The following is a 14,023-nucleotide window of genomic DNA, read 5'->3' on the forward strand; positions in this document are numbered from 1 at the left end:
AAAATGACTAATTATACTTCACTGTCCAGGATGCTGCCGGAGGGAAAGTCCCTTTATATGCAACCACTGCATAATTACTCTGCGATTGTTACTGGGTACAAAAACATGTTAAAGAATACCCTTTTGATGTTAGCTTAACAAAGCTGTAGAACTAAATGGGCCAGGATGCTCAGCCAAGGGTGACAGCATAGAACACCTACGCTTTAGCATTGACCTTTTTCTCCTGCTTCCACTGCAAAACGGTACAGTCGGGCTGATTTACGACCCAGGCCGGCTCCTGATCTTATTTCACTGTTAAACAGACTGTTTCGTGTTAGGGGCACGCGGCTACGAAAAGCTCCAGGAGCCTTCTCAACAAGAAGAACCCCACTCATCTGTACAGTATGTACAGCTAATAGCCAGCAGATGGTCAGCTTAGCATGGAGACTGTGGCAAAGAGTGTTGCTCTTTCCAAGTTAGGTACACAAGCACCAGTGAAGTTCACATGTCGTGTGCTTCAACTGTTGAAAAAAACATTAAACACCAAGTTAATTTGCAGTTTTTATTTGAATGCTTTGTTCCAGTGCACTTCTTAGCAGGAGTAATTTGTTGTGCAGCCAGTCATAAGTCATAAGACAACTTCAATTGGTTGCATGTTATTGTGACATATTCATCGTACAGACACATAAACAAACAAAGAAAACATCACATTATTCCTTTATGCTTTTATTGGGGTTTTACTTTTTTTTTCTGGTATTACTTTGTAAATCAATCTAATTTCAATGTATTTTATTTGAAAGTTTAGTATAATTATACTTGCCAACAACTACTTACAAAAGGAAGTACACAAAAAAATGGGGTAACGAGTCAGGTTTCTACAGGGAACAAAGCAATAATTATACTGTAAGTAATTTTAATCAGTCTAAACCGTGGGTGGGCAACTCCAGGCCTCAAGTGCCGGTGTCCTGCAGGTTTTAGATCTCACCCTTGGGTCAACACACCTGAATGAAAGGATTAGTTCATTACCAGGCCTCTGAGAACTTCAAGACATGTTGAGGAGGCAATTTAGCCATTTGAATCAGCTGTGTTGGATCAAGGACACATCTAAAACATGCAGGACACCGACACTCGAGGCCAGGAGTTGCCCTACCCCTGCTCTAAACCATATTTTATAATAAAGAAAACAAGACACAAATTCCATTGTAAGTAATTTTAAGTAATTTCTTGGTAATTTTGTGGAAAAACAACCAATATTTCCCCATCTTACATAAGAAGTGTGCTGTACATTTTGGTGGGTATGGAGTGGTTTAACCTCGCCTAATGTCCCAAGTGTACTACAGGAAAGTAAACAGTCCCTTTATGAGTAAACAGTGATTGTGAAAGGAAAACAAAATTAGTTAGACTTGGCTCCATCATCACGAAGGTCACATAGACCTGCAAATTTTAAAGGTATTTTTTCTTGTAGTTTCAAATAAAATACACATAAAAATTCAATTTCATTGCAGTCACGGGCCGTATTATAAAGTGTTACGCTTTTTCTTAACAGAAATTGCTGTTCTTTGTATTGCATAGTTATTTTTCAACATGTGCATAACCCAGATGTGTATTTCACCGTGTAGCAACAACACTTACTGCTTACCTTGTGGTTGCGTCCATGCTTGTACAGCAGCGATATGATGGATTTAATGTGTCCTTTCTGGATGATATTGAGCGCCTCGGGGCTCTCGATTAAAATGCAGTGCAGAACTTCCAGAATCCCTGCACAGCCGCAAAATTCATCAATTACTTAACACTCGCAAAAGACACACCAAAGGACACTCGTCAAAGACGCATTCTGTCCGCACAGAGCAACAGAAAACCCTGCTGGTGCACTCCTTACTGCACATTTAAAAAGTAAAAGTCGCTATTCCCATGATTTCAGCCAACAGTGTCACCTTTCAAAAAAAGACTCCTGTACCTGTTAAAGAATTTTAATAGTTCTGCGATGTTGCACAAAAGCTCTCTCACACTGCTGTTTCACTGCAGGCTCATGTGTATGTGTCAGAATGCTAATGAGTGTACCTGAAGAGGACTCCAGTCTCTCCAGCTTGCTCACCAGCCAGTCCAGGTTGTTGGAGAACTGTGTGCAGTTGTTGCGGTTTCCTCGGATTAACGCAGCTGCAGGACACGAGGAAAGTGTGCACGAGTCAGCGCATTGCTTAATGTGACGACTTACACAACAGAAAAACAATGTCACGCAAAGGTGAACACTTTGAATTCATGCCCAAAGCCGGTTAAGGAAGACATTGTGCTTTGACACTCTTAAACATATTAGTTTTAGAAGATGCCTTAGAGAGAAGGTGGGACCAGACATAAACATATGAGGACAAACACACCCACATGTACGTCCTAGCATGAAAAAAACAGGGTCATCCGATGCAGGGAGACAAAGAAGAAAGGAGGGAGGCATCCCAAATCCACTTAGCGCCGCGCTCAACCAGGTATGTGAAGAAGGGGGAAGGGGAACAGAGAAAGAGAGATGTGACTAGAACACTAATATGAGTCAGCAGGTGAGGTCAGTGTAAATAAGAGCGTGAAGGACATCCTTGGAGGGCAGAGAGGGCTTCAGTGTGGCGAGATGAAAGATAAACTCTACATACGGGCTATCTCAGCTTAAGAATGAAACTCATTTCAAACATGACAGGAAGAAAATCGTGCCTGCTCACAATTTTCTGCTCGTAAATGGATCTTTTTATGTGAAAGCTGCTGAAATAACAGTCGAGACAAACATTGTACTCATCAGATGGAAGATGGCAGGATATACAGACAGAGAGGAGGGAAGCAAAAAAAAAGCTTTTTCCTGCCAGGTCATTTTACTGAGATACGTCCTATATATGACGGAGCATATGGATGCAGTGCAAGAGGTTATAGTGAATTTGAAAAGGAGCGGTGATGACACTGGGCAGTAGGAACACAGAGAGCAAAACAAAACAGAGAACTGAGAGGACAGAGATGAAAATTGACATTAGGCAGCTAGAAAGAAATGAGGTCAGTGGGAAATACCCAAACACTCTGTGTGTGTGTGTGTGTGTGTGTGTGTGTGTGTGTGTGTGTGTGTGTGTGTGTGTGTGTGTGTGTGTGTGTGTCTGAGATGACTGATGTTGTTGGGTTGATGCCCTGGCATTGGGCCGCATGCCACCGAGCCATTTCTGCAACAATGTGTTTGTCTGTTTTGTTTTTGGAGTATTAGAAAAGTGTATTTATGGTTCATGTGTCTTCAATTCAGTTTTATTTATACAGCATCAATTCACAGCAACAGTCACAGAAAGGTGCTTTATACTGTGATGCAAAGAGCCTAAAATTATGTGGAGAAAACCGCTGTGATCAACCATCTGGAGACAGTGGGACGGAAGAACGCACTTTTAAAGAGGAAGAAACCTCTGGCAGAATCTCAGAGGTTTCTGCCGCATCCTGTGTGTCAGTGTGCAAATGTGAATCTGAACTTTCAATTTTAAGATTAATTGCAGTTGGCAGTGAGTCTGTGTGTGTGTGTGTGTGTGTGTGTGTGTGTGTGTGTGTGTGTGTGTGTGTGTGTGTGTGTGTGTATTTGTGTGTGTGCTGTTAAGACCAGCATCTCACCCAGCAGCTCATACAGCAGGTTGAGAATGTCTTTCCAGGCCGCTCCAGCCTCCGAGCCCGCGCACTCCCCAAAATGTGCGGCGCTGTTATAGACGTTCAGTCGGTCAATACAGTTGGACACCAGAGTCAGCATGCCCTAAAAAAGAGGCAGTGACACATGTCACATGACCCACCACATGTCACTGGTATAAGAGCTTCCTCTGATGAAATCTGCCCCCAGTTTTCAGTTAGTGTAATGCAGCTTCATGATGGTCTTGTACTGGTTTATTCTACAGACTTGAAATACCTGAGATCTGATATGCTAAATGGAAAGTGTTCCAGTTATTGTGACAAGCTGACCTTCGAGATTAGAATTAAGATAGAAATGTGCTCCTTTAGTCCCCCATAGAAAGGTACATAAGATTAAAAAATCCTTAAAAGATATGTAACTTGCAAAAATCAATACTCTATGTGTCGATAATCTTCAGATATATTGCAATCAAGTCTCTTATTTTATGGTCTCTCGAAGACATTTTGACACAGTTATGCTGTTGTATCCTGTAAGATTTAACCTGCTTTTCAGTGGGTGACATCATAGGGTCCCTCAGCGAGGCAGTTGACATTTTATAATTGATGAAAGCAATTTAGAGCCTAGAAGCTTAGCAGAAAGCTCAGTGCGCTCATGCCAGCCTCAGGAAAACTGCTGACACCGTCATATAAAGTGCGTCCAAATACAGGATGCCATTGAAACAAACCACAAAGAATCAATTGGTTTCGCTTTTTCACCTCCTTCTGCAAGTTTGCCACTACTGCTAGCTTAATCACACGTGCACTCATTCATTAAAAGTGTCCCAATTGCAACCACGTTGAGATTCTTTTGCTCTGCCTGACTGCCTCGCGAGCTCTTTTTTACTAAACCTTCCTTGATGGATGAACTCACTTCCTGCTTGAAGAGGTTCTGTCTGTTTTTGAGCGAGCGCAGCTTGATCTGCCTTTCTTCGTGCTCCAGCTCGGCATCGGGGAGCTGGAAATAAGTGATGAGGTCATTAAGGGTTTGGAGCACCTCCTCCACGGGCAGAGCGACCAGTGCCCTGTTCTTAACACCCAGACAATCCAGGTCTCTGGGGGAAGTAGACAGAAAGAAAAAAACTCAATCACACATTTAACACTACTTGCCGTTTCTCAAATTCTCTCATTCATTCGAGGAAACAAACCATTGCTAAAGATACGACGACTGGGAAGCTGAACAGACTTGAGGAGAGGCAGTGATGACTAACACGATCTTTAACCCAACGGTTCATTCATGCTGAAATGCTGATTTCCGCTGGCCTGCTAAAAATAGCTCTAATCCTATGCATGGGAGCGGTGTGTGTGTGGTGGTGGTGATGGTGGGGGCTGACAGATTCCTGCCCCTAAGTCTGACCCAGGAGACAGCAAGCCCTCTGATAACAAATACAGGCAATGGAAGCATCCACGTATGTGCTTCATAGCTCACCACACATAGCAGTGATGCCACTGCATTTCTATTTGGAAACATGTGGCTGGTCCACTGAGTGAACTGCATGGGGCACTGGCACCCCACTCAGACAAAACCCACAGGCCCCTCTTGTTACATCACGAGTTATATCACACCTATGAGTCTGTGGGCTTCGAAAATAGCCTTCAGATATAATTTGCCGATGTTGGAATGTCGTTATCATCAGGCGTAATTACGCTAAACCATCATCAACGTGGGTGCTTATGAAACTTGTCCCAGTGACAGGACATTTTGCAGATTACCCTAATAAAGTGGCGAAAGACAAATGTGGGCTGCAATTTGGTTTAATTGGCTAATTTGTGCAATCACATCCCTGTGTGCTGAAGTGAGCAACGGCACCGTTTTGTCACCGTGTAGCGTACCTGATGAATCGCTTAAAGAGAAGCGTGGTGTTGCGGATGATGCGCGCGGCGCGGGACTCCTCGTGCTGACAGCGCTGGAGGGTCAATCCGTCATCCATGTGACCTTCAGAATGCAGGCATGCCTTGAGAGGACGCCACAGGGCGAGAAAAGGGCGAGAAACATTGCCATGAGACGATATAAAGAAATGAGTAAAGAAATGAAGGAGGAGAACGCACTGAGCCACGGTGTCTGGAACACAGGTGCTGACACTACAGGCCACCTGGCTGTGTTTACATGCCGCACGCACACCCCCTCTGCAACAGTAGCCAGGAGACGAGGTCTATATTTAGCAGAGGCAGAGATATGAGATGCAAACTAACAGAGGATCATCTTAACTCAATCAAGTCATTACTCTCGAAATAATTATCCACTCAAAGGAGTGTGATTTATTTATTAATGCTCCTTGTTTTCTCCATGTGCCTTGCATCTAAAGACAGAGCAGTGTGCGCTCGCGTATGTCGCCACTCACTCTTCTCTTGAGGGGACCCAGACGAGCAGATTTGACATCGGGCGCCTGGTACGAGAGCCAGAGACCCGCGGCCACGTGCATGATGAAGCAGATCGAGTCCCCGTATTTAATCTCAGCCACTCCCATTCCCTCGATGTCGCGCTTGGGGCTCTGCTCCAGCTTCTCCTGCACAGAAAGGAAGGAAAAGAGACCCAGATTTGCTCTTAATCAAACCACGACCAAATATTAGCTGCATCTACAACTTAAAGCTCTCCGCCCATCACAAGCAAGAAGGCTGTATTTGTTTTGCTTTTAGGATTAGATGTAAATAATGTAAATCAAGTCAGCTGCTTAACATATTCTGCAAGACATGCTTCAGATCCACACTGGAAGGGGGTCAGTAATTGGTTCAGCATCACTATTCATTTCAAGAAACTATATTGAACAGAGTAGTTAAACGGTCGCTTCAGTTAGAGTCGGCAAGTTCAGCTAAATTAACCTCAATGGTGTCGTTTTCGCTCGTCCAATAATTCTTGCAATTTTCATTGTCCTTGAAAAAGCTGTGATTTTCCAGCCCAAGGATATTTGGCAGTTCATTCGTAAAAGGTTAATAGGTGATCCTTCATAAAGCCTTCTTGCTGGTGTTTAAATGGGAAAGGGTGTGGCTGATCCTGTATGATGCAGTTCATTTCTGTGTGCATGTGTCCTTACCTTAGAGGCTCTGAAGCAGAAGGCCGTTGCAACGGTGTCAGACCTCTCCCGATCCTGAAGCACCAGCCCCCTGTCCTCCGTTAGAGCCAGGTAGTGACCGGTGGTCAGGTGCCGTAGCCGGAAGGGCTGACCCCAGCGGATGTGGCTCCCGCTCCAGCTGTCAACGCCACAACCGCACATTAATATTAAGCATACACAAAAATGTTCAGTTCACAAACCCAGGGAGATTTGCTAATTAGCTGATCTAAAAAAAACTGCTGCCAGCTGTTAATTATCTAGTAGATATGAATTGAATCAGTTGGAAACGGATGAAAACATTTTTGTAATTATGCACCTTTTTTTTCCTTTTTAGGAAACAGGAAAGTCTAAACAAACAGCATCAAAAACATGGCAGAAATCAAAGGGGAACAGCAGCAAAGACAGAGGGAAAGAGAAAGAGGGGATAAGGCAGAGGCCAAAGTGCAGCAGTGAGGAAAGGAGAACAGATAAAATGGAAACAATGAACAAAAGACAGAAAAGAAAGGTGGAAAGGACAGCGATGAACTAAACAAAAACAAAGGAGAGAGTTACAGGAAGAAAGGCAACAGATAAAAGATCACATGAAACACAAAACCACCTGATTCGGAGTGGCTCCAGCCTCCACAAGGACCTCGCCTTGGCACCAGCTTTACCCGTCTCATAGTTGACTATCCTGAGGATGAGAGAGAAGCATGAGTGTGTGTGTGTGCGTGGGCAGATGCTTTAACTGTCTAGCTGCCACGGACACTCTCAAGGTCATTCATCCCGGCCCTCTCTCCTCTCATTTGTCACACTGATATTCACAGACAAGATGTTTGACTTTGGCACATAAGCACGCTGTTTTTACTCTGCCGACTGCGCCGTCACATCCTTCAAACACAGACGAGTCCCGATAAATCGCAGCTACGCCGTCTCTCAGTGATATGGGTGACTAGGTCCCAAGATAAAAGAAATCGCTCATCGACCCCTTGGTGACAGTTTGGAGTGCGTTTGATCTGCCCCAGAAAAATGTGAGACCTCTAAAAAGCACGCTCCATCTGTGAAATATCAAGGAGTAAAAGCCAAAGCTAGAAATTAGAATTAAATCTAATCCTGCCCCCATATTTGCCACGCTCCGGTCTAAAAACAGAAACTGTGTGCACGTCGTGTGTATCACAGAGGAAGACGCACACATCTTTTGGCACCTGGCTGAATGTGTACGGGCCCGTGTAGTGCCCGCTGTTTTGACCCACTTCAGGCCCAGTGTGCCATTATTCAGCGCTCTGCCTTATGTGAGTTGGCACCAAGCAGCTATGCTGTAGGTAAAAATAACACCGCAGCCATTTTGGCTCCCGTGGGGAGGGGGGCGGGGGTTACACTGGTCACAGAGCGTGGTGGAAACAGAGGGCTGGCAGCTCCATTAGCTTCTCATGTGCTGTGTAACTACTTTAGCTTTGCCCCTGCGATGCTGTGTTAGGCACCTCTGCTGCTCTTCACTCTGGTCTGATCCCGGGATTGTAACAACCTCGTCATGTCCGTGGAACAGCCGCATCACGTGACCACCTAACAGGTAGCCTATTGGAGAAGGACAAAGAAAAGATTTGGCATCTCAGAGATGAAATCAGGAAAAATAGACAATCCATATCACAGAGGTTTAAGTGTTTAACTGCCATATTTAAGTGTTTTACCCATTTTTAAATACAGTTAGAAACATTAAACTCGTTGCAAATTTAGCCACTGTCACCTGGATTTGACTGAATATGCAGAAAATTCAAATTATATGGGCTGCAAAATTCATCACAACACTGTCTTCAAGTATATTTGTCTCTCTTTTTTACCTGAAGGTATATCAAATGATTATGTAAAGTCTCTACCTTCTTCTATGTTGCTACCAGAGCAGATGGGATGGACGTTCCACAGAGTCTGCATGAAGGAAGCGTCCACCTGGATGTTGCCACTTGAGATGGATAAATGCTGCAGGAAAGAGCACATCCAGCTTTCACTTTTGTGTACAACTACAGAAATATGCAAGTGACAGCACTGTGATCTTATGAGCAATCAGCAATGTATCTACATCTTTACGAGCCACATGTTTGATTTGGCAAAACCTTCACATCAGATGCCCTACCTGACGTGACCTCCCCCATTTATGTGAGCTTGGGATCGACACTAGGAGTGCACTTGCTTGTGACCTGGGTTTGTAATGCATGATTGTATTGATTCAACTTGAAAAGGATGATGAGTTGTCAGTTGGAGCTTGAAAGTCTATTACCACTGATGCAGAAGAAGACTCCAATTTACCGATGAGCGCTCAGGGATACACAAACAGATTATAATGTAGAGAATATGTGTGTGTGTGTGTGTGTGTGGTTTCCACAGTGTTTGTGCATCCAAAAAACAAATTTTGTGGCAGCTGTGTCCTGATCATCCTCCTTCCCCAGAGTCTCCTGCAGCCCTCTCAGTGCTTGTGTGTCTTCACATACCACAGTGTGTGTGACAGCTGGGACAGACTACCAGATTGGCATTGCTGACTGTAAGGCGATAGTGGTCATCTGTCCGTGCCCCCAACTGCCGTGGGGCTGTAAGCACCGCCTGGCTGCTGTCACAAACTTCACGGATCATGGAGAACATGTTTCCCAGGGTTAGCGTCCGAGTCCGTGTGCTCAGTGGGCAAAGTTAGTCTAAAAGTGAAAGTTACCCGCTGCTGAAAAAGTTAGAATCATAGCTGCAGAGGAGAGGAATGTTTGGGCGTGACCAGAATGATTACGTAGGAGCTTGATTTGAAAAGGCACTGGAAGCAAAGAAATCATAATCCCCCCCAGAGATCAGACGTGATGCAGTGCAGATCAAATTTTGCTTAATGTAATTGTATGCATTTTTGCAGTCATCCGGAGGGGGAAAAAAGTTGTTGCTTTTAATGTTAAGCCTCCAGCTGGAGAGAGGTCACGGAGAGAGCTGCAGCATGTGGTAACAGGATTGCTATAATCTGAAATTTTGCCACATCAGGGGAGTAGAATTGATGCGCTCCTACCAAGACCTCTGTGTTATGATCACTCAAATGCACGCACACACACACATACACACCGGCAAACACTAGACTTACAAGGTATCGCTCTGAGGACACGCTGACGAGGATGAGGTCATCGCCGATGCGTACTTTCTCTCCCTCTGATCTCTGCTTGGAGGCTGGATGGATTGTCCACCAGCAAGCCTCACCTGCAACAGTAAGCGCACGCATACACAAACACGTTTCTTCTATATTTTTAATCAAACACCACTGCCCAAATACCCCCTGTAATTACTAATATTGTCGCAGTGGGCTGAAGATGAGGGCACATGGGTCACCGCAGCAAGATTTTCAAGTGAAATTGAGGCGACTGCTCATCGAGCGTATCACATGATGCAATTAACAAGTGCAAACAGAAGTGGGTCCAGGTATCAGCCTGCCACACATGAGGGTGTTAAATATTCTGCACAGATGAAATCATAGCTGACAACAAGAAGCACAAAGTAAGTGTACACTGCTTCACTGTGGGAGGGGGGTATCAACTGAGATTCTGAAAAGACAAACAGTGAAATTCACTCGCAAACAAACGAAGAGCGGGAAGAAAGATAAAGAGGGGACGTTCAGACAGCGAAGAGGAGGTTAGATAGATTTAAAGAAGCAGACGGAGGCGGAACAAAGACGGAGAGAGACAGGCGTAGCGACAATGACAAAGGGAACGGAGGAAGATAAAAGGGAACTGCACCGGAGCTTTTATTTACCTGTTGAATCCTCCTGCAGGCCGACATCAAAGGAAAGCTTATCTGTCTGTGACCTTGATGTCTTCAAACAGGCCAGGTACTGTGGTCAACACACACATCAAACCACAAAAGACAGAGCTGTCACACGCTTCCTGTATTTGACAAGGGTCATTTTTGATATACCGTATAAATCAACCGTTATAATCTGTCGTGATTTGTTTAGCGGGGATTGTTTGAGATCTCTCACCATAGAGCTGAAGGAATGCCGCAGGAGGATGGCGTGTCCGTACAGCAGAGTCTTGTGTCCGCCACTCTGCGCTGCCTATAGAGACGATTCACAAACACATGTACACAAGCGCATAGTTACATGTCAGCTCAGTGTTCTGTCAGAACAACCCCAGTGGTCTCCCTCCAACCGCTTCAATCGAACCTCTGACACTGAATGTTGACCTCATCGACGACTAGGGTGACCTCAAGCTGGGGGCACGCATCTCCTGGGGAGGGTTTGCACCCAGTCTCTCCAATGAACACATGCAATCTGCTCCTGTATCCGTGAGTGAGCAGGATACGGGCTCATCTTTCCAGCACTCCAGTTACAGGAATGTGGGAGGATGCACACTGTAAACTACTGTCAGTCTCTGGATGCAATGTCAGTATTAGCAGACAATGACTCCATCGCCTTGGGGATTGGGTTAAGATGCAGGAGGGGGAACAATTAATATATCTATTGGGAGAAATGCAAAAGGGGGTGTTTTTTTTTTCTCTTTGGCAATCAACTCCCATGTTACTCACCTTCCTTATGAGCCTCTAGGAAGCATTAAGGTAAGAAAGAGTGTTATTATTCAGAAAAGAGCTACTGTTCTCCTGAGCCTGTCTGCTTTAGGTGGTACAAATTTAGGGCCACACACAGCTGTTACTTATTTAAAGGAATGAAGAAAAAGAAGCTGACAATCTTTTTTTGTGTGTGTTTTACAGTGAAGCCACTGGAAAACAAATATTTTCTACAAGCCAAGCAGGATACTAACTATACAGTATGTTTCCAGCAAAGCTGAGTTTATTCTATGCAATTTTACAAAATTGTAGTTACGTAATATCCAAGCGCTATGTGAATCATGGCTCGTTTTATAAAATCATAGTGTGGTCCTACATCTTCTTTTGCCGCGTTTCTATTTCTCTCTCTATCCCCCTCAGTTGGCTACTGGGACAATAGCGGGCCTGTGATTTGATGCAGTTGTGTTCTGCAGACTGCAGTACTGGCTTTCAGGCTTCTTCTGTGCTGCTGGTAACTGCTCTAAGCTGGCTGAGGGGCTGAGTCTAATGCAGTGAGGCATGCAGCACTGCAATCACCACAGCGGATAAACCCCAAACTCACTTTCCTGTCCCAATGACGGGCTGTGCATGATCAGCAAGAAAAGTTATTTTCTAAATGTAGAGACACATTGCAGCAAAAACGTAATATAACTTAAGCATGTGAAAAGAGCAAAGCTGTTATAACCCCTGGATGAATGAACCATATGGGAGAAAACTTTTGAATGATGCTGTCTCCAACTATAGATCACAAACCGCCGTATCCAGTGCCAGAAATAATTATTATTTGATCCAATGCTGAAACTGAAATTTTGTTCATTTACGTAGAAATGAAAAGTCTCAGATTTTCATGATAGAGAGCAACTACAGAAAAAATACAATACTCAAAAGTTATAAATCAGTTTCCACGTCATTTAATATTTGATCTCTTACAATCCAGCCTGCCTCCAACAGACTAGGTGTATGTCCATGTGGCACACAGATTACAATCAATTAATCAATCAATTACAGATATTCTGTTACCTTCACACCAAGCTTGGGCAGCTGTTGGTTTGGTTATTCAGAAATAGAAGAAATATAAAATAACTATCAATCGCCCTGAGTCTGGAACTCCATGCAAGATCTTGCCTCATGGGATGAGGATAATCATGAAAAAGGCAGTGTATTAGCCCTATGAGCTTGTTAGTGATCTGAAGGCAATTGGGACCATTGGTAACACACTATAATGGATTGAAATCTGGCAGCACCTGCAACACCCCCCGCTCAAGAAGGCACACGTACAGGCTTGTCTTAAGTTATGAATTAGGAATCATTTAAGAATCTAAATGATTCAGAAAAGATTGGGAGAAAGTAATGAAGTCAGATGAAACCAAAACGATGCTCTTTGGCACTTTTTCTGCTAAGTTACAGGATGACTTCACTACACTGACAGCCAGTGGATGGGAAGATGTAGCATAATATATCAGATGAGAACCTCCTTCCTTCAGTTAACATAGGTCTTTCAGCATGACAGTGACACATCACCAAGGTAACAAAGGAGTAGCTAAAGAAGAAGACCATTATGGTTATGGAGTAGCCTAGCCAGTCTCCAGACCTCAGTCCTACAGAAAATCTGTGGAGGAAGCTGAAGCATTAAGACAAATTACTTATTCCACTGAATGACATGCAAATCATTCTTTAATTCATAACTTTATTAAATTCATTCATTCATTCATTCATTCACTTCCGCTTCTCCTTTTCTATGGAACGCCAGGACTGCCATAATGAATTAATTAAATACACCATTAAATAATTAATTAAATGTGGCAATAATTAATTAAAATTGGAATTAATTAATTAAATAAATAGTTATGACACATGTAATTAATTAATTATTGACACATTTAATTAATTATTTAATGATATATTTATTTATTTCATTTTGGCAGTCCTGACGCCTGGCTCTCGTCATGAAATAATTTTATCTGTCAGCCTCACCCATCAAACTCAGGGGGCGGGGTTAACGCTGCCCATGCAGCTTCTCTAACATTTGATTGGTTGCCGTGCAAAGTAAGTCAAAACAGGTCGATCCTAGAAAATCGATTGCTTGTGTAGACTTGGGGCAGCCAGTTATCCCAGAATGCAGATCAAATCACAGGCAGCAATGGTGGTGGTGTAGTTTTAAAATACCCCGTTTTTCTGTCACCAGCTACACTTTTAACAGTGTTTTAGCCGCGAATGTCGCGACGTATGTCTGGTCAGGTTGTCAACATAGAACATGTTTGCAAAAGTGCTCAGATGTTTTCAGAGATTTCACTAGCTCTGCTAACAGTTAGCATGCAGAGTGCACCGAGGGGGTTACGTTAACCGGTTTGTTTACATATTCCACTCTCCGTGTTCCACATGTTGCATTCGCAGATTCTCATTTTCACCGAACGATCGTCTCTTTCCGCCTGGTCTTGTGTCTCTGTGCTTCTGTAACATAAAGAACGAGCTGACATTTTTCTCACGAAACCAGCGATCAGCTCAACAGACCCTCAGTTTACCTGCATGCATCCTCCTCCTCATCTGTCAGCTGTTTAACACCTGCTGCTAATTCAAGAAACACGCCTAGTTACCTGGTGATAGTCACAGTTTAACTGGGCAGCCGGTGCTCGATATAACGCAATGTCAGCGCATTTTTCTGCACAAGATAAGTAAATATAGTGTTTTCCCCGAGCGCAGAGCTGCTGGAGCTCGTTTCCTTACAGAGCACTTTATAGGCGAACAGCTTTATCAGCGGCTGATGTCCAATCACCGGCACACAGCTTTCAAACCTCAGC

The 14,023-nt window shown here is 43.9% G+C and overlaps 1 protein-coding gene across 1 annotated transcript in view; it reads right to left on the reverse strand.

The window, feature by feature from the left end:
• The window catches only part of LOC146647180 (ryanodine receptor 3), a 113,414-nt gene that overhangs the window by 65,397 nt on the left and 33,994 nt on the right, over window positions 1–14,023 (reverse strand). Inside the window, exons 4-16 of the mRNA XM_085391986.1 lie at window positions 10,663–10,737; window positions 10,437–10,515; window positions 9,775–9,887; window positions 8,546–8,645; window positions 8,153–8,246; window positions 7,291–7,365; window positions 6,675–6,831; window positions 5,985–6,149; window positions 5,476–5,597; window positions 4,517–4,697; window positions 3,598–3,733; window positions 2,041–2,136; window positions 1,619–1,737 (exon numbers count right to left, since the gene is read on the reverse strand). Of these exons, the coding sequence (XP_085248112.1) occupies window positions 1,619–1,737; window positions 2,041–2,136; window positions 3,598–3,733; window positions 4,517–4,697; window positions 5,476–5,597; window positions 5,985–6,149; window positions 6,675–6,831; window positions 7,291–7,365; window positions 8,153–8,246; window positions 8,546–8,645; window positions 9,775–9,887; window positions 10,437–10,515; window positions 10,663–10,737 (1,512 nt within the window). The remainder of the gene's footprint in view (window positions 1–1,618; window positions 1,738–2,040; window positions 2,137–3,597; window positions 3,734–4,516; window positions 4,698–5,475; window positions 5,598–5,984; window positions 6,150–6,674; window positions 6,832–7,290; window positions 7,366–8,152; window positions 8,247–8,545; window positions 8,646–9,774; window positions 9,888–10,436; window positions 10,516–10,662; window positions 10,738–14,023) is intronic.

Source organism: Rhamphochromis longiceps, linkage group LG19 (genome assembly GCF_057381845.1).
Source record: "Rhamphochromis longiceps isolate RC_006_pf linkage group LG19, R_longiceps_female_GT1.1, whole genome shotgun sequence".
Classification (NCBI taxonomy): Eukaryota; Metazoa; Chordata; class Actinopteri; order Cichliformes; family Cichlidae; genus Rhamphochromis; species Rhamphochromis longiceps.